Raw genomic sequence first — 25,481 nt, 5'->3', positions numbered from 1 at the left:
GAGCCACCTGCGGATGGGAGGGTGGAGCATTCTCTAGATGAGGCGGAGACATGTGGGCGGGACTCATCGAATTTAAAGGGACCGAGTATCTTAACCTTGCCTTGCCCTGGTCCCAGAGGATTATTGTGTCAGGGTGTCAGCAGGGAGTCCTTGACTAGGTATCCTAGAGCCTCAGGAAATCTCTGTACTGCACACACGCACGGCCCGAATCGCCTTCTTTCCCTCTCTCTCCTGTCTGAATGAAGGTGAGGCGAAGAGGGATCAGCGAGCCCGAAACCAGAACCGGAGGCTTGCCGTGACCAGTTTCAACCCGGAAAGTTTAGGTAGACCTCCCAGTCTCCCGACTTCCGCTTCCGTTTTGGGGCTCCGCCTGGCTGCCTTCACTATGGAAGAACCAGAGATGCTCCTGAAGGGAAAGAAAGGTGTTGCGGGGTCCCGGGCGGATTGGAGGGCTCCGGGAGTCGCCCAGTCTCAGCCTGGAGAAGGCAGTGCAGGGCTCGGCGGAAAAGGGAGGCCACTGTCTCCTGGCGGGAAATGATGTGGCAGCCGTGTAGTAGAGACCGGGGGCAGAGGAAGGCTCTGTTGTTTGTTTCTAAGACAGACAAGGTCTCAGTATGTAGCCCCTGACTGTCTTGGAAAACTCGCTGTGTAGACCAGGCTGACCTCTACCACCTCTGCCTCCTGAGAGCTGAAATTAAAAGTGCGCACCCCAAGCTCTATTTATTTTTTTATCCTGTGAACACGTGAACGAGTGTGCGGGAAGCGGGTTACTGCAGGGCAGTGGTGGCGCACACCTTTAATCCCAGCACTTGGGAGGCAGAGACAGGCTGATCTCTGTGAGTTCGAGACCAGCCTGGTCTACAAGAGCTAGTTCCAGGACAGGAACCAAAACCACAGAGAAACCCTGTCTCGAAAAAGCAAAAAAAAACAAAAACAAAAACAAACAAACAAAAAAACCGGGTTACTGATTGAAGGCCAGTTTAATCATAGAGCGACTCCGTCTCAAGTGCTCAGTCATTTTGGGTGGTGGGGTGAAGCCTTAACCCAAATACAGTCGTGAGCACTTTGCCCAGAATGTTCAAGGCTCTGGGTTTGATCCCCGACACAGCAAAATAAATAAAGACAGGATAAATAGGTTATTTTCTTTGGCTAGTGAGAGCCGTGGGTCGAAATAAAGGCAGGGCCAACGTCATTTTTGCCTTGGGAGTTGGCGCCATCTGCCGCCTGTAGCTGGGACTTGTCAGAGCTGGTCTGGTACAAGCAGTGGGAGAGGGGGCAGTAGCATTTGGAAGCAACAAGATCCTTGATGGATGGGGCAGGAAGGTTGGAGACTTGGCAGACTGGAAAGTCCTTGCTCAAAGTCTACGCTGGGATGATGGTTTATGTGCAGTTGACGTGGGGGAGACATGAGTTTTAGGGTAATGAAAGCAGGTGGACTTAGCAGGCTCTTGGATGTAGAGGGCAGCCTCAGGCATGCTGCTAAGGCAGGGCTTGTGATGGGGTAACCTCAGAGTACAGGCCACACAGGGATGTGGACTTGAGGCACCTCTGGGTTCAGTGGTTATCCTCTGCTGGGCATGGTGGTGCGTGCATGCTTCTCTTCACAGCACTTGGGAAGCAGAGGCAGGAGGATTGGTGCGAGTTTGAGAACAGCCTGGCTTACACAGTGAAGTTACAGGGAATTCAGAGCTACTGGATTCTAGTATGATGTTCCATACTGGTCTCTAGTATGATGTTATGTTGAGGGTTTTCAGTGGCAATAGTACTGTTCCCTAGTGTCCCCTGGAAGTGGATTTGCGGGGGCGGGGCTGTGGGCTCAGAATGTGCTCATGTCCCCTTGAGTCTCTAGCTGACCTGGGCCTGTGGATGATGGTTACAGGGGTGCACTTCAATTGGGGTCAGAGACTGAAGAACTAAGAGTCTGATGTGGGCTGGGGCTCAGTTGGCAGTGCTTGCCTAGCGCCACATAAACCAGGTGTGGTGGCACACAAATGCAGTCCCAGCACTCAGGAGGTAGAGCCAGGAGGATTGGGAGTTAAGGTCATCCCTGGTTACAGAAAGCTAAAGTCTGACCTGGGCTATATGAGACCCTATTTAAAAGGAAAAAGAAGAAGAAGAAGCAGGTATCTCAGCAGTTAATCAGCAGTTAAGAGCACTTGGTGATCTTAGAAATGGCTGGACTTTGGTCCCCAGCATTCACAACTGCCTGTAGCTCCAGCTCCGAGGCCTCCATGGCACTGCACTTACATGTATATCTTCACATAGATACATACATATAATTCAAAATAGAATAAATACAAGGGTCTAATACTTGTCCCTTATTCCCATCCCTCCTTGTCAAACCCAGTAACAGACAAGTTCACTGAAAGTGTCTATGTCCTGGCCAACGAGCCGTCAGTGGCCCTGTACCGGCTACAGGAACATGTGCGCCGCTCACTGCCGGAGCTGGCCCAGCACAAGGTGAGTTCTGCCAGCCCTGCCAAGGATCTCTCCCCTGAGCAGAAGTGGGGTACACATGTGAAGGGGCTGAAGTCAAAGCAGAGATGCTGGACAATGTGGGGGCAGCCCGTGGGTGACTTTTGAAGGAGACAGCATGGTCTGGATTAGTGACTAGCAAGGTGAGGAAAGAGCCCAAGAAAGAGTCTGCCAGGTAGATGCAATAGCCAGTCCTAAGGGTTTGACTCAAGGCCTGCTAGTCACACAGAGCCCCTAGGGGAAGAGGATAGCAGAAGGCAAAGTCAAGACAGCTGGGGGTATGGAGCACTCAGGTGGGGAAGCGGAGGATTCAGGTGGGGAGCGGAGCACTCAGGTGGGGAGTGGGGCACTCAGGTGGGGAGCGGAGGACTCAGGTGGGGAGCGGAGCACTCAGGTGGGGAGTGGGGCACTCAGGTGGGGTGGTGGAGCACTAGTGGGGGAGTGAAGCACTCAGGTGGGGTGGTGGAGCACTCGCTCAGTGGGGGAGTAGAGGACTTGGTGGGGCTTTTAGAATGGGAAGCTCAGAGAGGATCTGACATCTAACACTGGTTCCCATAGAGCCTTCCCTCCTAACACTCCCCAATCCTGCAGGCTGACATGCAGAGATGGGAGGAGCAGAGCCAGGGTGCTATATACACCGTGGAGTATGCCTGCAGGTGAGACACCCTGCTACATCTGTCAGAGGGCAGAGTGACGTAGATTCCCAATCCCATCCCCCTGTTGCCTGCAGGTGAGACACCCTGCTACATCTGTCAGAGGGCAGAGTGACGTAGATTCCCAATCCCATCCCCCTGTTGCCTGCAGGTGAGACACCCTGCTACATCTGTCAGAGGGCAGAGTGACGTAGATTCCCAATCCCATCCCCCTGTTGCCTGCAGGTGAGACACCCTGCTACATCCGTCAGAGGGAGAGTGACATAGATTCCCAATCCCATCCACCCATTGTGGTATAGCCATGACACCTCTGTTCGGTTTCGCACAGTTGTTGGGGAGTTTGGGGACTTGACTGTTTGCTTCTGACTTGGGGTGGGGTGGGTGGCTCGCAGGAGAAAGTGCTTTTATCCACAAGTCGCATCTGAAGCGCCCTTGTTGACTGATGGTGAGCACCAGCAAGTCCAGCTCCTAGAAGGTGGAGGCAGGAGCATGCCTGGAGCTCCCCTAGGCGGGCGGTTCTGTCAGCAAGTTCCTAGTTCCCTGAGAGACTGTTGTCTCAGATTAGTGACTCAGCTGATAGAAGGCTTGCCTGAAAAATAAGGTGGAGAACAATTGATGAACCTGCCCAGTGTTGGCCTCTGTCCTCCACACACATGCAAACACCCACAAACACATACACACACATAACCATCCCGACACAAAAATAGCTGGACCACAGCTAAGGGGGGTCAGGGCTGCCTTGTACCCTGTGCGTGTGTACCATGCAGACCCCGGGCAGCAGTGCTAAGTGAGCATGCCCTGCCTGCCTGTCCTGTTGTTTTTAAGTTGGGTTTTAGTGTATCTCCAGGCTGGTCTTGAATACCCAGGATTAAGCAGTTCTGCCTCCACTTTCCCAGGAGCTGAGGTCAGTTTGCACATGACTTTTGCTCACACCTGAGATTGTGTGTGTGTGTGTGTGTGTGTGTGTGTGTAGGCACACATGTGCCGTGTCATTGTCAGGGCATAAATTTCATTCCCTCTCCAGGTTCGAAAACCCATATTTGGCTCTGTGAGTATGGCCTTGAGTCTTTGTGCCCATTGGGCTGTCTGAAAGCCCAAGTCATGCTGGGCAGTGGTGGCGCACGCCTTTAATCCCAGCACTTGGGAGGCAGAGGCAGGTGGATCTCTGTGAGTTTGAGGCCAGCCTGGTCTACAAGAGCTAGTTCCAGGGCAGGCTTCAAAGCCACAGAGAAACCCTGTCTCAAAAAAAATCAAAAAAAAAAAAAAAAAGAAAGAAAGAAAAGAAAAAAGAAAAGCCTAAGTCTTCCTCTCTGTAGGGTCTCACTAGGTAGCCCTGACTGTCTTGGAATTCTCTCTGTAGACCAGGCTGGCCTCAAACTCAGAAATCCTCCTGCCTTTGTGTCACAAGTGCTGGGATTAAAGGCGTACGCCACAACACCTGGCTCTTCTCTGCATTCTTGGGCCTCCTCCTCGCTGGCAGGGCAGTTCTTTTGAGCCACCATTCCTGTGTTCTGCCTACTGTGCGGCCTGGGCCACTCACCCACTCCAGTGTCTCACTGCTTCTGTTAAGTGCGGTCTCAGCCGGCTGCTTTAGTTGTGCACACCTCGATTGCCTGGGATTGCATGAACTCCTAATGAGGACTTGATTCCCTCATCAAAAATTCTGTGGGATTTGCCGGACATGAGAGTGATAAAACCCTTCACACTGCTGCTCCCAGGAAGGATGTGGGCTGGTGACAGGGCACCCGTGCCGAGCCTGACCACTTGTGAATCAGGACTGACTCCTGCAGGCTGTCCTCTGACCTCCACCTGCTACTGCTTGCAGATGCAGCCCCTCCTTAAAGAAATATAGGGTCTTCCTCTACAATCCAGGCTGGCTTCAAACTTGGGATCTTCTTGCCTCAGCCTCCTCCAGTCCTGGAACACAGGCATGCCTCATCTATACACTTCAAATCCTAAAAGCAGAGTTACACAGCCAGCCACCTTTTAAACACTAGATAAAGAGCAGTTCCAGCCCTGTAAAGCAGTACCTACGTCAGTCCCTGGGCTGAGAGGCGCCCACGGCGGTCCCTGGGCTGAGTTGTCTCAGATTTAGATTGTTTCCTTTATAGACATGAAACCCTTTTTAATTGTTAATAGTTAGCAGTGTTGAAGGCTGAGCCCACATTTTGCAGCTCCCGACTCTGGACAGGATAGGGACATTCCTGGTGGCCTTGATGCTGATCCTCACTCCTTTCTGTTTCAGTGCTGTGAAGAGCCTGATGGACAGCAGTGTGTACTTCCGTAGTGTCGAAGGCCTGCTCAAACAGGCCATCAGTATCCGGGACCACATGAACAACAGCGCCCAGGGCCACAGGTAGCCCAGCCACCCACCCCTGTCAGCATCCTAACCAGTGAGCTGTGCAGGTGTTCTTTGTCATCTGTGGCATAAATATCCCAGCTGTGTGTGAGGAACTGTGACAGCCATGCCTGGTTGACAGACTCACAAGGACAGTGACCTAGAAACAGATCAGAGGAAGTGTGTAGGCAAGCAGCATCCCCAGGAGAGTGAACAGAGCAAGGCCCTGAGACTGGCACTCTTGCCCAGGGAGAGAGCATGGGGAATGATTTAGTGGGAAGCTGTGTGTGGGGGCTGGGCTCTCCATCCTGCCCTGCCAGGCTGTTTCCAGTTGAAGCCCAGGGAGATGACAAGCACCTACTGTCCTTAGATTTCTCCACGTTGATTATAACTCAATAAACTCGTAGCTGACCCGTACCAGCCTCAGCCAGTCTTCACCTGACTCCGCCGACTATGGAACAGCAGCAGGAACGCTGCATCTGGGTTGCACCCTATCCTTCCAGTCAGCTTGGCCTGGCCTCTGAAGTAGGTGCTGATTCCACCCTTATAGAAGACCAAAAGCTCAGACCATGGTCTTGAGGTTCAGGGTGTGACTCCAACCCCTAGTCAGCTAGGCTGAGTTGTCTCCCGATCTGTGGCATCAGTCTCATGCATTCCAAATGTTTGTTCCAGCCAGGAGAAACCATCCCCTCCTACTGTAGCCTGACCCTGACCATGCAAAACTCTCAGGGCCACCAGCTGCCCACCCAGGTCAGTGCAGAGGCTGCCACTCTACTAAGCTAACCCCTTTCTTTGTGTCCCTGCAGCCTGCTGTCTAACTGTTGGGCTTTCCGGCTGCTCTTCAGGGATGGTTTCTTGGCCGCGGGGAGGGGTGTCTCACTCTGATGAATCTCTGTTGCTCAGGCCTCTTGTTGCTTCATCTTCCTCCCTTAGGCAGAGACCTGGCTCCTATGCCCCCAACCACTCAGCTGCTGTGTGACCTTGAGGCTGCATCCTCATTCTCTGTAAACATGGCTTATCCAGCTGAGGCCATGTGGTCAGCGATGGCATACATTGTGACATTGTGTCCATGCAAGAAAGAAGCGTCCACAGTCCTGACCCTTACAATACTATAAACTGACCAGCTCCTGATGCTGCTTCAGGCTGCAGGGAGTTAGGTGCTTCCTTTGGCCTTTGCCTGTTGCTGTGTTGGGGAGGGGGTCCAGGGTCCTCTCCACCTCAGACAGGGGCTCACCCACGGGTCCCACTGGTGCTGCGAAGGCAGAGAGTGTAAAGACTGGCTCACAGCCCAGAGGCGCAGAGTGTAAGTCAGCACTTACTGAGTGATGAGGTCATCAAGCATTAATTAAGCATCTCACTTGTACAGTAAGCATTTCTCAGCTCTTTGGGTAGCAAGAACTACTGGGCACCAGTCAGTGGGCATTCAGTGGCAAGCCTCAGCTTGCCAGGTATCTGGACTCTCACCAGCTGTTGTCCCCACCACAGGAGATGGGCAGTTTTTCACTTGAGGAGCATCTGGAAGGGCTCCCAAGTGTGCACTGATCCTGTCGGCACTGGTGCACGCCTGGGCACCCGAGTCATGTGTCTCCTGCTCTGCTCACCTCGGGGCATCCTGGGCTCTGGATCCCAACTTCATCTCTTCAGACTTCTTCACCTCCCTGGGATCCGCAGCCCTCTGAGTTCCAAAGCCTCTCCTGGGTTACCAGTGGCCTTCATGGGTTCAGATCCTCGCAGCCTGTCCAGACCCAAGATCCTCAGCACAATCTCTTATACAAGAGGAAACTGGCTTGGTGGTGGGATAGCCCGCCCCAGGCACTTGCCCCCACTCGAACCCTGATGGGTTCGATGGGTTTGAGTCCTGGCCTTCCCACCCTTAGCTCCCCCACCCCCTTTCCAGTCCTTGCAGAAGCAGACCCCTGGACATCACACTGAGAACTCAACAGGAACTCCTGGCTCAGCCGTAATTGCTCCCCTTGGCCATGAACCAGGCTCACTATTCCAGTCGCACCCCAGGGCAGTCTTGGTGCGCATACATGAATGTTCAGAAGTTGTTCTTCCATGCTGGGGTCACATAGCTGAAGACCAGACCCTGACCCTGCTTCTGACAAGTGATGCAGGACTGGGTGCTGGCTTCTCTGAGATCGATGGGAATACATCTCCCTGTCTGATCTCTTTGGAGCCACTGGATGACTGTCTCCCACCTCCATCCAGGGCAGGACCTGAGTCCCTGGCTTCGCCACTAGCTCCCCTCTCCTGGGTCCTGATGGGGCAGATTCCATGTCTGTCCTACAACCAGGCCCTAGGTTCCCCCAAATCATATACACACACCAAACAAGCTAACAAAAAAAACCCCACAAACTCCAACTGAAAGAATTGCCAAAGTTGTAGCAGGTGGAACAGGAGCATGTTATCACAGCTCTGCTCATGCAAGACATGGTAAGCCATGTACAGGAGGACTGGGGAGAGGGCCCAAGACATGGTAAGCCATGTACAGGAGGGCTGGGGAGAGGGCCCAAGACATGGTAAGCCATGTACAGGAGGGCTGGGGAGAGGGCTCGGTCAGCTAAGTACTTGCCTCACAGCTGTGAGAACCTGAGTTCAGCCACCAGAACCCACATCAGAAAAACCAGGCATGTCGCCAAAGCTAGTAACCCCAACACCCACACAATTGTGCTTCCATAGATACACGTATGTAAATAGGTAGTAAATATAAAAGGTACCCCAGGATTCAGCCACAGAAACACTGGGTGCACTGAACTTAAGGAGGCAGGGCTCCTTACCACCCCAGCCCTTGGGTGCCCCCTCAGCTGGCAGCTGTTATCTTTCAGAGGTCTCAGCAGGACTCTGGTCTGCCCCTCACCTCAACACCTGTTGCCCAGGCCTCCCAGGGCCACAGTTACTTTACATCTCATTTGCGTCTCCCCCAAGAGCAGACACTGGTCTGGGTGCACAGCCCTGCCCACACAAACCTGACAGAGGCTTCTGGTCCTTTGAGAGTGAACTGAGCTTCCAGAGGACCAAGGCACTCATCAAGCCGTACATCTGTCCCCACACTGCTCCAACCAAAATTCATTCAGTAACTTGGAGACAGAAGGTGATCTTCCTGTGCCATGGGGCATCCAAGAGACCAGTCAGCCACCTGACTAGGAATAGTCTGGCAGGGTCTGACCTTGAATGGGCTCCCCCAGATCCACCAGGGCTGGAAAGGGACTCACAGTGGCCTGTGCTTATGACTTGTAAAACTGACATTTATTTTACTGGGGGGGTGGGGCACTGTGTCACGGCACGTGTAAATGTGGAGATCAGAGGACATGGGAATCAAACGCACTTTACCCACTGAACATCTCACAGATCTTTTATTTCCTTTTAGACAGGTTCTTGTCATGTAACATAGGTTAGCCATGAGTTTAAGTCCATGTGCCTTGCCCAGTGGTGGTGGCACACGCCTTTTAATCCCAGCATTCGGGAGGCAGAGACAGGCTAACCTGGTGTACAGAGTGAGTTCCAGGACAGGCTCCAAACTACACAGAGAAACCCTGTCTTGAAAAACTGGGAGGAAAAAAAGCATTTATTACCAGTTCGGCTCAGGGGTTGTTATTATATAAGTAGTTTGTAGGGAGACAGAAAGAGAGAAAAATCCGAAGTAAAGAGCCTTGGCTTTCAGACCTCCTCATCCCTTGCTCCAGCCACTCATGTGTCCCCTCACCTAAATAGCCAGAGGTAGTAACTTGTCTAGTCCCTCAAGTGATGGGACCGAAGGGGTCCAGGGCAGGGGGCAAGCTGCTGTGAGTCGGGGGCGTGGCTTTGTGTGGGCGGGTTGGCTCCGGTGCAGGGCCCTGCTGGCCCTGCTGCAGCTGCCGCCCTCACGTAACCAGAGCCTGTAGGTTGCATCAGAGCCAGGAGGAGGTGGCCCAGTAAACAGCGGGGCCCCGGGGGCCGGGGCTCCCCAGGCTCCTTCATCTACAGGAGCCTTGTTCTTCATCTTGGAACCCAGGCAGAAGCCCCCAGGCTGGGCTCGGATCTTGGTGTGTCCCGAGAACACCTGTGGGTGTGGAGTGAGAACTGGGCTAGGGCAGGGGACTCACCTATAGCACGGCACAAACTTTTCGGTTTTGAGTCTGAAGAGAAAGTTTGCAGCCGTGGGAAGTGGTTCACTGCTGTCATCCAAACGCTTACAGTGTGAGGCAAGAAGACTGCTCTGAGCCTGGGTTACAAGAGTGAAACACGGTTGGGAGTCTGGGAAGTTGTGCGGAAACTACAGGGTTCAAATTACACAGACGTGGAACAAGGCAGAGGCCACCCAGGCAGCCGCACTCCTGCCCCACTCTCGATTCTCACTCAGAGACAAATTCATTGGAAAGCACTGCAAATGTCCCTCATCCTTTTGGTGCTGCCCTCCCATTGTTCCCATTGGCCTGGCTCCACCTCCAAAGAGTTGGGAGGGGTCCCATGTGGGAATTCTACCCCCTTGTCCCCAGCCAGCTTTGACCCTGACCTCTGACCCTGTAATCCTTTTCTTTCGATGCTCTGCAAACACAGAGATGAACTGAGACAGGAGCATGATGGTAGAAGACCAGAAGAGGACAGGGTAAGGCCACAAAGTGACCAGGGTCCAGTAGAAGTCCGTGAGGACACTGCAGGAGGCACCACTGGGTAGGGCTACATACTTAGTGGTCCAGGTCCCCCATGAAGTGGTTCTGATTTTAGAAGGCCATGAGCCTTAAAGGCTGGCTTGGTCCATTGTCCAGTTTGCTAGCAGAATCAGGGCTGTAAGAAAAAGAAATTTTTTTTGAGACGGGGTTTCTCTGTAGCTTTGGAGCCTGTCCTGGAACTCGCTCTGTTGAGGTGCATGGTCTGGGCTGGCAGTGGCAGAGTTCTGAACAAGGTCCAGATTAAGGTCAGGCTCAGCATGAGGTGTGTGCCACAGTGGGGACACCAGAGTCCACCATTCAAGTACTTGGGGTTGAATTCTGTCTGCACCATGCTTGGTGGTTTCAGCTGCTGCCCCAGCCCCGTTCTTCTCTTTCTTTTTTTAATAATTTATTTTTATTCAATATGCATTGATGTTTTGCCTGCATGTATGTCTGTGTGAGGGTGTCAGACTTTGAAGTTGTAGTTGTTAGCTGCTGTGTGGGTCTGGGAATTGAACTCCAGTCCTCTGGAAGAGCAGCCAGTGCTCTCAATTACCACTGAGTCATTCCTCCAAACCCATCTTTATTTTATTTTTGTTGGTGGTGTTTTGTTTTATTTTTTTTTTCCAGACAGGGTTTTTCTGTAGCCCTGACTGTCCTGGACCTCTCTCTGTAGACCAGGCTGACCTCGAACTCACAGAGATCCACCTGCCTCTGCCTCCCGGCTACTGGGATGACAGGCATGCACCTCCAAGCCCTGCTTCACTATACCTGGTCACTTTGGATCTCAGCATCTTCTCTGAGTTCAAGGGCTTAGGAGGCAGGACTCTCCCAAGCATCTGCCCCTCGCAAATGAAGGCACCACCTCCATCCAATCACCTCTTAGGGGCGGGACTGCGCGGGAAGGCACCCGGGGCCGGTGGGAGCAGAGCTCAGTGCCTGAGCAGCAGTAGACGCCTGGACTTGCAGGTGCGGCCGGCGCTGACGGTCTCCCGGGACTGCAGAGGTGTGCACGGCTCCGGGGCACGCGTGGGTGCAAAAGGTGGTGTGTGTGTGCATACGGTGTCTGACGGGAGGGTGGGGAGCGCTGGGTTTCAGGGATGTTTGCTGAGTAGGGTCTCGTTCTAGCCTAAGCTAGTCTGAAAGTTACTATATAGCACAGGCCAGCCTCAAACTCACAGCAGTCCTCCTGCCTCAGTCTGGGATCTTACTCTATAGTTTAGACTACTCTGGAATTCAATATATAGCACAGGCCAGCCTCAACCCCCCCCCCCCCCGCCTTAGTGCTGGGATCTCAAGTGTGTCCACACTCCATTGTTTGAGAGAGGGTCTCACTCTGTAGCCCAGGGTGGCCTAGAAGTCTATGTATCCATGCTTGGTGGTGCATGCCTTTAGTCCCAGTAAGGCAGAAACAGAGCTTTCCGCTTTCCGGGCCAGCCTGAAAGTGAGCCCTAAGCCAGACAAAGCTATGTAGTGAGACCTTGACAAAAAAAAAAAAGAAAGAAAGAAAGAAAGAAAAAAGACACCTTTGTAGCCCATGCTAACCTAGAACTCATGGCAATCTGGTTTTGTTCTCCCAAGTACCATGATCACAGATGTTTACCTAGTGGTGGCTGTGTTTGTGGTTTTCTTTGTGTGAGGTAGAAGGAGGGTTGAGAAGTTGAGATAAGGTCTCTGTATGTAGCCTCAAGCTTTCATCAATCCTCCTACCTCAGTTTCCAAACTATGGGATCACAGGTGTGTCCCTACTTGAGGCTGTGTTTGAAAATTGGTGAGAGCTGCTGTGAAGTCATGTCACTGAGGGACCCCCTCTGAGGATGCACACTGCTTGACATCCATTGTGAAGTCATGTCACTGAGGGACCCCTCTGAGGGTGCACACCGCTTGACATCCATTGCGCATCTTTCCCTTCGGGCATGTACATGGGCACAGAAGACAAGATGAAGGGGTCACCCCTTGCCCCATGCCTGTGTCTTCCTTGGAAATGGCATTGGGAACAACTCACGGATGTCTGAGACAGTGTCCCTTTTACGGTCCTGACCTACCCCCTGCCTCTCAGTCTCCATCCAGAGAAGTAGATTCCAGTGAACCTGGCCCGTGCCTGGTCCCTGCCTGGCCCTAGCCCTAGATGCCAACAGAGGTCAGACACAGTCTAGGCCTTCACCTTGAAGTCCTTACTGTGGTCCTGTGGAATTAAGGACAGGAAATCTGGCTGTTGTTGTGAACAAACCCGGGTTCAAAAGAGCCCTCGGTGTGTCAGGATTGGAAAGAATGCTTGACTAGAACTCACCAGTGAGGATCTGGGGAGATAGCCCAAGAATGGGTGCAAGTTCCGTCCTAGGCACTGGAGGTGGGTGTGGGGGCACCTACTTCAATTTAGAAGGATCGGTGTTTCTGGTTTGCTTGCTAAGTTTGCAGGGACCTCTGCAAAGGCAGGCTTGCTTCTCCAAACTGGGTCTGTGTAGAGAGCTGTGTGGAGCCGCACCTGATGGTGCTGGCTCCCTCCCTCCGCGATCCGGAAAGCAAGTGCTCTCTGTGATAATCAACTCCTAATATTGGCTAAGGCCTGACTCATCCTATTATCACGAAATGATTGTCAGCTGCTTGCATATGCGTGGACCTATGGGCAGTGTGCCCACCTGGCAATCCGGGGTTGGTAGCCCATGCCTACTTAAGGGCTGGGAGAGGTTTGCCTGGAGAGAGGAGAGAGAGAGAGAGAGAGAGAGAGAGAGAGAGAGAGAGAGAGAGAGAGAGAGAGAGAGAGAGAGAGAGAGAAAGAAAGAAAGAACAAGGTCCTGAATAAACTACTTGCAAGAAGAGCAGCTCCGGTGTTGCATCTTCCTTGCTGGTGACAGGTCTGTCACCCACCTAGCTAAAGAGAGGAACAAAACTTATCCTGAAGGGGACGGAATTTTGAGATACTTAAGGCCAGGGGCTGACTGAAATCTGGTTTGGATTTTTCTCTTTTTACTGATTTAAAGATTCATTTTTTATTATTTAACTATTATGTATAGGGCATGGAGTGGGTACTGATGAGCTGAAGTTGTGAGCCACTTGCTATAGGTGATGGGAACCGAACTTGAGTTCTCTGCAAGAGCAGTGAGCACTCTGAGCCACTGAGCATCTTCCCAGCACAAGAAATTTGTCTTTTGAGCCAGGGTGTCATGTTGTCCAGGCCAGCCTTGAACTCCTGATCCTCCTGCTTCCACCTCCTCGGTGTTGGGGTGACAGCGGCCTGCCCAGCTTATGATCTCGAAGGAGAGGATCCTAAGACCAGGTGGGGACACCCAGCCCCACTTTGGAGAAAGAAGGGGCTCAAGCACTTCGACTTCCCTGGAACTCGCTCTTGTAGACCAGGCTGGTCTCGAACTCACAGAGATCCACCTGTCTCTGCCTCCCAAGTGCTGGGATTAAAGCCACCTCGTTGGCTTCCTGGTTTGTTGTTGTTTGTTGAGACCGTCTCGAGTACCTCAGGCTAGCTCAAAGTTGCTATGTAGCTAAGAATGACCTTGAGCTCTTGATCCTTCTGCACCTCAGAGCTGGGGTGACAGGCATGTACCATACCTGGCTTTGCCAGGAACATATGTATATGCCCCAACTTTCCCAGTCTGGAATCTGGATTTTGATCTGAATAACAATAGCAGGCCCGGTTCCCAGTTTGGACTGTAGAAGGCTCCCGCTTCAGCCCAAGCCTGCTCCATCTGGCCCTGAGGGGAAGCCCAGTTCCTCTGATTAGGAGGACCTATCTCTCAGTAGCTGGGCTTTTACTGTGAGGTGGGCCATGTGTGAATGGCTTGGGCAAACAGTAGGCACTCAATCATAGTAGATACTGTGAGCCATTTCCCAGCAGAAGGGCTGGGGAGAAGCTGCTAATCCCTGACTCACCCTCTTTGGGTCTTAGTTTGCTCCAGGTCAAGGTGAGGAGCAAAAAGGGAACAAAGGTGGTGGTTGAGACCTGGTGTCCCCACAGTTGTGGGCTCAGGCTTGTCTCATCTTTCCCAGCCTGCAGCCCTGGTGGTCCAGGCCACACCTTGTTCTGCTGGGTGCTACCCAGGCTTCCTGCCCCCCCCCAAACCTCTCTCCCTACCACAGCCACTAAATCTGAGTATCGTGGATCAACATAACCCATCCCATAATGCTCTGCACCCTGTTCTCCACTGTCTGCAGCCCTCACTCACCCTGTCCAACATGAGGGCTTGGGCTTTCCCCCAGGGCAGATGCTTGGTTAGGAGCCTCGGCCTCGGCCTCCCTCTGCAGGCCAGCCCTGTCCCTACAGATGGCGTCGTCCTAGCAGATGGCTTTCCTGGACCCTCTGTCACAGCCACTCTCACGGTCACTTGCCTCAGTTTCCCCATTTTTCTCTTCTTTTTTAGATAGGTTCTTCTGTGAACTTACTATGCAGCAGGAGCTAGCCTCCTGGTCCTCCTGCCTCCACCTCCCAGTTGCTGGATAAGAGGTACAAGCCCCCAGACCAAGCTGGTGTTCCTGTTCCTTCCACACAGACCTCCCAGGCACAGATGTGTATCTGTTGTTGACAGCCGGAGGGGAACCCAATGTGTGTCCACCCCTGGCCTGGGTGTCCCTGTCATTTCTGGGTACCTTGTCTTAGATTTCCAGCTAGTATATCTTGGGGTTTTTGAAGCTGTGGGCAGAGTCCCTTCCACCCACTGCTGACAGATGTGTTAATTTCCCAAGCAGGGAGACCTGGGCCTCTGGGGACCAATTCCCTGAGGGAAGACCTTTCTGTGGAATAAAGAGGGAAATATTGGGCTGTCCCTGCAGCCACTGTAGAGGCTCAAGGGACATGTTTGGGGCCCCCTGATATGGGGCAGTAGGATTTAGCTCAGAGCATGGTCTGTCCCTGTTCCTGGGGCAGTGCCCCTTACGAAGCGGGTGATCACACCTATGGACGCTCTCTTACTGTTGAGACAGTGTCTCACCAAACCTGGAACTTGCCATTTGGCAAGGCCGGTCAACCATCAAGTCCTTGGATCTGCCTGGCTTCCGTGTGGACTCTGGGGGTCAAACTCAGGTCCGTATGCTCAAATGCGTTACCTTCCGAGTCTCCTCTGTCCCCTCTCTTCTCCAATCCCCGTCTTTCTCTGGTAAAATTGATTTTTATTTTATGTGTAGGGGCTTTTGTTTTTCATTCTTGTTATTGTTGCTGTGGTTTTGAGACAGGGTCTCACTATGTAGCCTTGGCTGACCTGGAATTCACCATGTAGACCAGGCTGGCATTGAACTCAGAGATCCTCCTGCACCTGACTCACAGTGCTAGGAAGAAGGGTGTGTGATCAAGTGTGGCTTGTTTTGTTTTAATATAGGGTCGCACATAGCCAAGGCTGGCCTTGAACATCTCAGTGCTGGGATTACAGGTGTTTACCACCATGCCTATTTCCGTGGGGTGGTGGGGGTGGCATGCAGGCTTCACGTGTGCTGAGGAAACTCCCAACAGCATGAGGATGTCTTACAGACAGGGCCATCTGTGACTTCAGGCTTGTGCTCTGTTCTATGAGGTTTTTAAAAGGAGACTAAGGACAAGGAATGGAACCAGCACCACAGGGCTTCCCTAGCACACAGGCGTCAACATATCTTCAGCCCCAAAAGAAGAAAGCAACATGTTATCCTTGACCCAGCTCTGGGCAGCCGGCAGCCAGGATTGGTCCCACTGAACGCACTGTCTGTACCCCCCACCTTGAGCAGTTCAGAGGTTCCCAAGAGAGACACCAGAAGGACCCATGGACACAGGGCCTGGGGACCTTCCTAGAATACTGGAAATGAGATTTACACACACACACACACACACACACACACACACACACACACACACACATCTCTCAGCACCTCAGGCTGAGTGAGCACCCACAGCAGAAGGGAAGCTGGAACTGGGCTGGAGCCTCTAGGGATGCATGCATGTCACAGGGGCCAGCATGGATTTCGAGGTCTGCATATGTCAGGGGCGGGTGAAAGTTTAGGGGTCTCTCTGTGTGTCTGAGGGGACTGGCTGGATCTGTGGCAGTCTGGATGGCGGGAGGCTACATGCATCTGAGGATTGACACTTCTCGGAGATTCCGAAGCAGGTCTTATGTTGGGGTTAAGTTTGGAGAGCTGTGTGGATTTAGGGATATCTCTGTCTTTGTTTTGTGAGATGGGATTGCACTGTATCCCAGGCTAGCCAGGAACTCATTGTTTAGCTAGGTTGGCTTCAGACTGAAAGCTGTCCTCCTGCCTCACCACCTGAGCTCCAGGGTAATAGTGTCACACTAGGCCAGATCCTTTGATGGCTTTTGTAGGCAGGGATGCCGGAATGTTCTGGGGATCTATTGTTACATCCCCATGGTCCGAGGTATCTCCAATGAAGGTAGAGTCTTTCCCCATTCTGGCCATCTTAAGGTTTCTCCAGCTCTCCCAGCGGCCCACGTGGCCTGAGACTACTTGGAATACTTACACTGATCTGTCCCCTACCCAGAGAAAGAACTAGGCAGCCAGGCACCCCCGGGAGGTCCAGATTGACCCAGTTTTGGTGGTAAAGCTGCGGCTACTGCGGGGTTACTGATCACACACACACCTGCTCAACCCGAAGTTGCTGTGATCTAGGCCCCGCCCCCAGCCCTTCAGGTCCCGCCCAGTGCGGAGGGGCGTGTCGCCAGCTGCAGCTGTGGGGAGATGGGCAGCTGGGGTCGCTCTGAGTGCCTCTGGGGGGCCCCCAGGAGAGGGCGGGGAGGGGTCTCGGTTTTCCAGGGGGCGCTTCCTGTCGTCGTAATGAGGAGTCCTGGGAGCAGGTGATGAAACCGCTGCCCGGGTTGCGTGAGGCCGCGTGTCCCGCGGGCCTGGCTCCCACCTGCCTCTCACTTCTGCTTTCTCGGCTCGCGCAGGGCTGTGGGTCCCTGTGCAGCCCGGTGGCCCATCGCGGGGGAACAAGTCGGAGGCTGGATGTGGCCTGGCATTCAACATCCCGAGGTCCGCATTTGACTTCTGGGAAGGAAAGACAAATTGAAGCCCTCGGGCTGGAAGGAGAGGTGTTTTTAACCTGTTTTCCTCTACGGGTGCGGGGGAAACCGAGGCCTCATTTGGGTAAGAGACTAGAGGTTACTGGAAGGTGGGATCCCTCCTAATCACCCTCATTTCCATCACCTAGGGACCCAGAGGCCACACTGAGCTAGGGAGGTGATAGTTTGTGGTTCGTAAGACCGTCAAGAGAGTTTGTTGATTGACTTTCTAACCACAAATCCCATCAGACAAGAGGCGCGCGTGCGTGAGAGAGAGAGAGAGAGAGAGAGAGAGAGAGAGAGAGAGAGAGAGAGAGAGAGAGAGAGAGAGAGAGAGAGAGAATGTTTTATTTTAATAAAAAATTACTTCCATAACCAGGTGTGGTGGTGCACCCCTTTAATCTCAGCATGAAGGAGACAAAGGCAGGCAGAGTTCAGCCAGCCTGGTCTATGTAATGAGTTCTGAGAGAATCAGGGCTACATTGTGAGACCCTGCCTTTAAAACAAAAATTTAACAGTCATTAATGTGTGTGTGTGTGTGCGTGCGTGCATGCCACAACCAGTGTGTGGGGTTCAGACGACAGCCTCCAGGAGTGGGTCCTGTGCTCACACTCAGCTCCTCGGGTTCAGCACAGAGTGTTTTACCTGCTGAAGCACGGCCTCCTCCGGCGCTGGAACAGCAGCATCCCCATTGCTCTCCCTCCTCGGGGTCTTTGCACTGGCTTCACTGAACACAATCCTCCTGCCTGTCATAGACTTTGTAATTTCCCCAGCAATCACCCGCTCAGAGCTCAGGCCTGAGAGTCTGGCTCTTGGCCCACCCAGGGCTTGTGTGTCACCCACATAGCAGCCCCCAGTGTCCCCATCAGTTCTACTCAGCACCACTGCAGACCCTCCTCTGACTGCATGGTGCTTTTCCTCCAGGACCTGGCCCCACTCTGCCCTGGATGACCTTGCCCTTCTGATCCTCTGCTCTCTCACTTGCAGTGTTGAACGCAGTTGAACACTCCCGTCCTGGCTAGACATCACTGGGAAGTACTTGGGTGTGGAAGCCACCTCCCCAGTTCTCAATGTCCTCCATATTCATACTGGGCTGCTCCCTCCTCCCCACATTCCGATCACCCCAACATCTGGAGCAGAGGCCCTGGGGTCGGCCTGTGGCTGGGTAATTTGCATGGAAGTACAAATAGATCTGCCCAGCCTCCACCTCCGCACTCCTCTCGCCTGTCACACCTGGGCACAGGGTCTGCAGCCCGTGCTGAGTGAGTGGAGATTTGCATTCTCTCGTGTATTTCTGGGTGTCCGATGGGGAAGCGTCTAAGAGGAAGTGAGCAGGAAGCTGCGGAGGGGGGGGGATGTCTCATGTGTGAAGGTCAGAGGTCAGCATTGGGTATCTCGGTCATTCTGCCTCACAACGCATCCCTGGCCATCTAAACTCTCTGCCTCCCAAGGCTACAATTAAAGGCCTGGCTCCACCTTATTTGAGACAAGGTCATTGACTAAGCCTGGAGTTCAGCTATTCAGCCCGACTGACTGGCCAGGAAGCCCCACCTCCCCAGGGCAGATGACTTTTTATGTGGATGCTGGAATTTCAACTCATGCCCAGGCAGAGCCCTGGTCTCCCATCCACCCCCTAGCTGCTTACACCCTGACCCCAACCTGCTCCCTTGAGAGTTTGAGTGTCAGCCCAGTGTTCTGGAGCCCGAGACGGGGATCAGGAGTTGAAGCCAACCTAGAACCTGTCTCAAAAACTAAAAATGAATACATAGCTAGGAGTGGTGGCTGTGCCTTAGCACCAGCGCTGGGGAGGCAGAAACACGGGGGTCTCTGTGAGTTCGAGGCCATTCTGATCTACATAGTAAATTCTAGACCAGCCAGGGCTACATAATGAGACCCTGTCTTAAAACTAAATGAATTAGCTGGGTATAGTGGTGCACACCTTCAATCCCACCACTCAGAAAGCAGAGGCAAGTGGATCTCTGTAAGTTGCCAGCCTGGTCTACACAGTGAGTTGCAGGACAGCCTGGGCTGTGAGATCCTGTCTCAAGGAATGAAAATAAAAAGCCTGTTTCTCCACAACTTTCTCTGTGCCCTCAGTGACAGACCGAAGTCATCTGTGTGCTGGAGGCAGAGGTCCCCCCGGCCCTGCTCCAGGCTCCAGCCCCCTTCCAGCCTCGGGGCCCTTGCCTCTTCTGGTCTCTTCTGCCAGGAACTTACTTCCTCAAGTCTCTGCTCAAAGAGAGCCCCTGCATCCCTTCTCTGAGCACTCCACCCTTGTTCTCCCCTCACCAATGTCCCTTCCTCACAGTTCAAGGACACAGAGAGCTGCCTTCAGGTCTTCTAGGACCCAGGGACTCAGGTCCAAGCCTGGCCTGACCCTCATTTGCCCTGGATTGGGGCATTTCCGGAGTCATTTTGGCCAAGGGAACCTCTGGTCCAGTGCCCCCCTTCAGCCTCCAGGGACCTGCCTGGGTTCTGACCACACATCCCAGCCCTGGGAAAGGCATGACTCCAGCAAAGGGTAAAATTAGCGAGGGGTTAAATTTAGTAAGAGAATCTGGAGCGGGGCCTGCTCTTCCTGGATCTGTTCCTTGGACTTGACTTGGAGACCCAGCTCAGAGAGGGTGAAGGCTAGCCCACAGCATCTCACATATGCCAGCTGAAGTATTCCACACCACTGGATACAGGACTCCCAGGAAGATGGGAGCCACAGCCAGACCAATTGGGTTGGGGACAAGAGAGTAGCCCTAGCCAGCTACCCAAAAGGCTACTCTTTTTCTTTTTATGGGAGGGAAACAGGGTTTTATGTAGCCCAGGCTAACCTCAGATCCACTTAGCCTTAGATACATTTAGCTAATACTCTTCCCCCACTTCCTCAGTGCCAAGATGACAGGTGTGTGCCACCACACCTGTTTTGTGTTTGTTTGTTTTTTGTTTTAAGACAGAGTCCCACCATGTAGGTCTTGTAGGTCTGACTGACTGGGAACTCCAAAGCTCAAGAAGTCCCCTGCCCCTGTCTCTGGAGTGTTGGCAGCCCAGGCTGGCCTCACCCTCCCAAGTGCTAGGATCACAGGTGTGAGCCACCATCTGAAGCCCCCAGCTCTCGTGTTCTGAGCTCATCATCAGCCTAGAGTGGCACTGGGCGTGGCCTGTCTACCTGGACACCTGTTGCCCACCCACCTCTCCAGACAGCAGGTGGGGGCTGTGGGGGACAGATGCAGGCCCCTGTGACTCTGAGGTGACCACGCCCCAGAGTCTGCAGAGAGGACTGTCTTCAAGGGAGTAAGGGCCCTGTGTCTATCTTGTCCTCCCTGTGGGCAACAGATACCTTTGTGTCATGAAAGGACTCTAGAGCTACCTGATCCCTAACACAGTGGCCTTCTCTTGCTACAATGTGAGTTTGAGGCCAGCCTGGACTACAGAGACCTTGTCTCTTAAAAATTTTTTAAAAAGAGAGAGAGAAAAAACAAAACAAAAAACAAAAAGCTCAGATCATCTGAGAAGGGTCAGCTACTTCTCTGTCTCAAAGGCATGTGTCCCAGGCCCAGCCTTCAGCCTCCCTGGCCTGGGTCTCTGGGAGCCCAGGCTTGTATGCAGGATGTAGTGCCCTGGGCCGGTGGGAACCCTAGCCTTCTTCTCTTTCCTCTTTGTGGATGTGCATTTGGAGATCAGAGGCTGATGTGGGATGCCATGATTTACTGCTTTCAGTGTGTGTGTGTGTATTGTACATATGTATGTATATGCACATGTGTGTGCATATTTGCATGTGCGTGTATGTGCATGTCTGTGTATGCATATGTGTGTGCATTGTGTATGTGTGCATGTGTGTGCACTTGTGCAAAGGACACTGGGTGTCCTGCTCTATCACTTCCCACATTATTCTTTTCAGACAGGGTCTTTCACTGAACCTGGATCTAGGCTCACAACCACTGAGCCCCAGTGCTCCTCCTGTGCCTCTATTCTCATCACTGGGGTTAGACATGAGCACCTAGATTTTACGTGGGTCCTGAGATTCAAATTCAGGTCATCATTCTCGTGAAGGCAGAGCTCTAACCCCTGGAATCTTCTCCCTAGATCACACTTCATGGTTTTGAGATGTTGTCCTTCACTAACCCCAGGGCTGGTTCCTCAGTTAGGCTCTGCTGTGGTGCTGGGTGTTGTAGTCAGGTCCTCACGCTCCTGAGACAGTCCCACAATGAAGCCCAGACTAGTCTAGAGTTCCTCGACTCCAGCAAGCCTCCTGCCTCAGCCTCTGAGTGCCGACATCCTCAGTGTACCGTCCTTGCCCAGCTCAGAAACTTTATCTTGTTTTCGTTATTTGAAGTAAGTTCTCACCACAGCCCAGACTAGTCTGGAACTGCTGGAGGCCAGGGAGACCCAGGATCTCTACTATGGAGGCCAGGGACTTCCCAAGTCCCCATGTTGACCCTTTAGTGGAGTTCCCAGTCTGCCAGGGGTGCCTTTTTCTCAAGTCCATGCAGTAAAAAACACAGCAGAGCGTTTTCCTGAGGGGATGTGGTGACCACACCTGTTCCACTGGCACCCTGGAGGCTGAGGCAGGAGGATTTTTTTCTACTTAGCAAAACCATGTCTCAGAACACTCTCCTTCCATGTCCCATAGTGAAAATGTGGGGAGCCCCCAGGCCCAGACGGTGTGTGACCCATGTATGGAGAGATCTAGAACAGGATCCCAGAGCCAGGAAGCAGAGGGAATGGGGGGTAGGGGTGGGGGCAGCTGCAGCCTGATGACCATGGAATGTTCTGAAATTAGACCGAGGTAGTGGTTAAACACTATGGAAAACACACTAAATGCCATTTAACTGTGCACATTAAACTAGTGAATTGTATGCAGAATTCACTAAATTAAGGAAAGAAAAGAGCTGGGTGTGGCACATGCCTTTAAGCCCAGTGCTCTGGAGGCAGAGACAGGTCGATCTCTGTGAGTTTGAGGCCAGCAACATTGCAAGAACAGCCAAAGCTACATGTAGAGATCCTGTCTCAACAAAACAAAACAAACAAACAAAAAAGAGGGTGAATGAGGTGGCTCAGCTGGCAAAGACATCTGCTGTCTACCCAAGTGCCTGAGTTCCATCTGCAGAACTAGACCAATGTGGTGGACAGAGGGGGCCTGTCTCCAGGCCCTCCACCCCACATACGTACATACGAGCACACAGCAGTGGGGAAACAACCTCCATTTCTGTATCCACTGTCCAGAGGGCATCCTAGTGACCCTCTACATCTGAGTGAGTGATATACTCTGGACGGTCCTTTGGATGACCTCCATCTCCAGGAGGAGCTGAGGCTGGCCTGGATCCCAGCTTCCTCCTGTTTCAGCTTCCTAGGTGGAGGGATGTGGAAGTGCATGGATCTCCACAGTGCATTGCATTTACTGAAGCCCAGCAGGGGCTGTCTGGGTGACCTGGCCTGCCTTCCTTCTCCTTGTCATCACTGGGGTTCAGAGACTTGAAGTGGGCAGGGCAGAGGCTGCCACTGTTGGCCTCGTTCCAGCCATTCCCTCCTGCGCTCTTTCAGAAGAGTCACTCAGCTCATCCAGGCACAATGGGAAGGAAAAAAATCCAGATCTCACGCATTCTAGACCAAAGGAACAGGCAGGTGAGTCCCAGACTGCATCACCATTGGGGGAGGTGACATTCGGGGCAGGGGCACAGCCAGGCTAAACAAATGGTCTTGCAGAGAAGTCTGAGTCCTGAGGCCCCTTTGGGGAGACTGAGACAGAAACCGTGGGTTCTGCTTCCCCGGGCCCAATCTTCTCAGAAGACACCTGGACACTTGGGGAGTTGTAAACGCGCAGAGAAGTTTCCCAGGCTCGGATGGAAACTAGAGCAGAGACGCTCGCTCTGCAGTTCCCTCCTTTAACGCCCCCACCCCACCACACCCCATCTCGCCTCTGTGGTGCAGGTGACATTCACCAAACGCAAGTTCGGGCTGATGAAGAAGGCTTACGAGCTGAGCGTGCTGTGTGACTGCGACATCGCACTGATCATCTTCAACAGCGCGCAGCGCCTCTTCCAGTATGCGAGCAGCGACATGGACCGGGTGCTGCTCAAATACACCGAGTACAGCGAGCCGCATGAGAGCCGCACCAATGCGGATATCCTGCAGGTACCTGAAGCTACCTGAAAGGCCCCGGGAGCATCCCAGCCATGCTACATGACCTCGGTAGCTTCTAAGCTACTCCGTGGGGACTTGAACCTCGGGGGACTTACTGTGAATTTAGTTTCTGGGTCTCCCAGGAGCAGGCCATGTCTATCGTGTATCCCTCCAGCAGACTAGCCCGAGAAGGTCTCCTCTCTCAGGTACCCTAGAACCAAGTCGGGTAAGATCGGAGGGCCCACCCCGCCATCTGCTGTTCCCACAGACCTTGAGGAGGAGGGGCGTGAGCCTGGATGGGCCTGAGCTGGAGGTGGAGGAGGGGTCAGACGGGCCTGGAGAGAAGCTGCTGAGGACGCTGGGAGATGACAGAGGCTCGGCTTCGCCCCTGCCTCGGATCTATGTAAGAGAACTTTCCCTGTTCCTTCTAATCTCTCCGACCTCCAAACACTTCCAATTCAGAGTGTGATCTCGTCCTGAGGGGCTGAGCAATCGTCTCTGCGGGATACGCATTAAGACCCAGGCTTTGAAAGACAACAAAAAGAGTTGAAAGAGTTCAACAAATCAGACACCCCAAGATCGGTAGAGAGAGGCCTGGACTCCGAACCAGTCTGATGGAGCCCACTCGGCAACCCCAGTCTTGTATCTAGGTCTAAATCTCCAGACAGACCCTCATTCTCCCACATCTCTGTCCGCAGCCAGTGGCCCCTGCGATGTCGGTCTCAGAGCTGTCCTACCGGGTCCCACTCGCCCCACCCGGCTGCGACCCCAGCGGGTTGGGGGAGGACCCGTCTGTCCACAGCCTCCCACCCCTCTTTCGACCCCCAGGTGAGCATTAGAAGGAGCCAGAATGGGGAGAGTGGAAGGGCACGAGGATCCTGGCTCTGGTCTCGCTGGTGACACTACCATCCCTCTCTCCCTGGGTCTTCCCCCCAGGCCTGGGACACCCCATCTTCTCTCCGAGCCACCTTGCCGGCAAGACACCGCCACCCCTGTACCTGGCAACTGATGGGCGGAGGCCAGATCTGCCCGCGGGCCTGATGGGGGCCCGAGGGGGACTGGGCATCTCGGTGAGGAGGGGGGGATGGGAGAAGACGGAGGAGGAAGAGAAGGATGGAAAGTAGAGGGAAAGAGGAAGGGAGGAGGCAGGTGGTCACACCCCGGCCTCAGTTTTCTCTCCTTGCATTCCCGGCAGAGGAACCTGTACAGCGGCCTGCAGAGCTCCGCCGCCGCCCCGGGCCCCGCTTTGGGTAGCTTTGCCTTCCTGCCAACAAGTTCCGCAGGTGCGCCCACCCCGTCCTACCTGCCTGCCCGTTAGAGTCCCTCGCCCCAGCCCTGAGTCCCGGCGTGGGGAGGGCCGGGGTTCTGTCAGGAGCCCCGCTCAGCCAGCCTCTCCCGGCAGATTGCAGCCCCGGAGACACCGCTTCACTCCCCCTGCAGTCCTCTCCCTGGCCCCCGACGAGGGACGCGGTGGACCCAGCCCGGCCGGGGTGAGTTGGGTGCCCCTTGGCGGTCGGGAGACTTGCCTGGATTGGGTTGAGGGTGGACTGCGAGACTTAGAGGGGACTCACAGAGCTCCACGGCGGGTAAGCTTTCTCATCTACCTTGTAAGATCTCTCACCTTCCTGCCTCCCTTGTCTCCCCTCTCCAGCAGCGCCCGCAGCATGTGTGAGGAGGGTCCCCCCAGCCGAGTGGCCTCCCCTCAAACGCCCCCGATCAGCATTAAGTCCGAGCGGCTGTCCCCTGCCACTGGGGCCTCTAGCGACTTCCCCAGGCCCTACCCCTACCCCCTGCTCCTCACCAGGCCCCTAGCGGAGCCACTTCGGCCTGCGGCCTCCCTGAGTCGCTTGACCCCTGACGGCTGGCCGCGGTAGCGCCCAGAAGACTCCTCTCAGCCTCCACGGACATCCCGCAGTCTCCGGTTCCCTGCACAGCCAGGAGGGCGAGGGCACGCGATGCCCCTCACTCGTGAGGCACCTGTTCCTTCGTGGGGCCGCTGCATCAATAAAGCCCACGGCTCCGGGAGGGTGCTGGGAAGCCCCCCTCCCCCAGCCTCCCGAGCATGAGGTATCGATACCCAGTCTCTCCTTTAAGTCCACAATGGTTTGGGGGCGCACGTCGTAGAAACGGATTCCAAGAGGAAAAAGGCCAGGTGGAGGGTGGGGATGTGACCGGAGAAGGAGCCATAGGGGACGCCACTAAGAGCAAGCCAGAAGGCCTGAGCTGCTCTTGGAGGTGTGAGTCTGAAATGAGCTCACAGTCGTGTCGCCAGGGTTGCTGAGAG

The 25,481-nt window shown here is 53.8% G+C and overlaps 2 protein-coding genes across 7 annotated transcripts; both read left to right on the top strand.

Moving 5' to 3' along the window:
- Positions 1-69: 69 nt before the first annotated feature.
- Positions 70-9,318, top strand: Borcs8 (BLOC-1 related complex subunit 8). Of its 2 annotated transcripts, none has more exons than XM_075987274.1 (6): positions 70-422; positions 2,348-2,460; positions 3,067-3,131; positions 5,374-5,484; positions 6,139-6,216; positions 6,952-9,318. In XM_075987274.1, the coding sequence occupies exons 1-5, from the start codon at positions 386-388 to the stop codon at positions 6,170-6,172; spliced, it is 360 nt and encodes a 119-aa protein (XP_075843389.1). In that variant the 5' UTR covers positions 70-385; the 3' UTR covers positions 6,173-6,216; positions 6,952-9,318. The 2 variants fall into 2 exon arrangements, with proteins under 2 accessions (XP_075843389.1, XP_075843388.1); XM_075987273.1 differs by lacking the exon at positions 6,952-9,318 and adding an exon at positions 6,400-6,878.
- Positions 9,319-10,669: 1,351 nt separating this feature from the next.
- Mef2b (myocyte enhancer factor 2B) lies at positions 10,670-25,311 on the top strand. 5 transcript variants are annotated; one of them, XM_075984580.1, is made up of 9 exons: positions 10,670-11,139; positions 22,619-22,699; positions 23,006-23,209; positions 23,466-23,600; positions 23,896-24,025; positions 24,134-24,267; positions 24,393-24,480; positions 24,600-24,687; positions 24,852-25,306. In XM_075984580.1, exons 2-9 carry the CDS (start codon positions 22,646-22,648, stop codon positions 25,069-25,071), a joined length of 1,053 nt encoding a protein of 350 aa, XP_075840695.1. In that variant the 5' UTR covers positions 10,670-11,139; positions 22,619-22,645; the 3' UTR covers positions 25,072-25,306. The 5 variants fall into 5 exon arrangements, with proteins under 5 accessions (XP_075840695.1, XP_075840694.1, XP_075840693.1 ...); XM_075984579.1 differs by having other exon boundaries at positions 10,670-11,103; positions 24,849-25,305; XM_075984578.1 differs by having other exon boundaries at positions 24,849-25,305.
- The last annotated feature ends 170 nt before the right edge of the window (positions 25,312-25,481 follow it).

This window comes from Microtus pennsylvanicus, chromosome 9, assembly GCF_037038515.1.
Source record: "Microtus pennsylvanicus isolate mMicPen1 chromosome 9, mMicPen1.hap1, whole genome shotgun sequence".
Classification (NCBI taxonomy): domain Eukaryota; kingdom Metazoa; phylum Chordata; class Mammalia; order Rodentia; family Cricetidae; genus Microtus; species Microtus pennsylvanicus.
This window is presented reverse-complemented; position numbering and strand designations above follow the sequence as displayed.

Excerpts from the sequence above, each read along its gene's own strand:
- Borcs8 (XM_075987274.1), top strand. The coding sequence starts at position 386 with ATGGAAGAACCAGAGATGCTCCTGAAGGGAAAGAAAG. Across the intron at positions 2,461-3,066 it reads CGGAGCTGGCCCAGCACAAG|GCTGACATGCAGAGATGGGA; the intron begins GTGAGTTCTGCC and ends CCAATCCTGCAG. Across the intron at positions 3,132-5,373 it reads ACCGTGGAGTATGCCTGCAG|TGCTGTGAAGAGCCTGATGG; the intron begins GTGAGACACCCT and ends TTTCTGTTTCAG.
- Mef2b (XM_075984579.1), top strand. The coding sequence starts at position 22,646 with ATGGGAAGGAAAAAAATCCAGATCTCACGCATTCTAGACCAAAGGAAC. Across the intron at positions 23,601-23,895 it reads CGCCCCTGCCTCGGATCTAT|CCAGTGGCCCCTGCGATGTC; the intron begins GTAAGAGAACTT and ends CTCTGTCCGCAG. Across the intron at positions 24,688-24,848 it reads GTGGACCCAGCCCGGCCGGG|CAGCGCCCGCAGCATGTGTG; the intron begins GTGAGTTGGGTG and ends TCCCCTCTCCAG.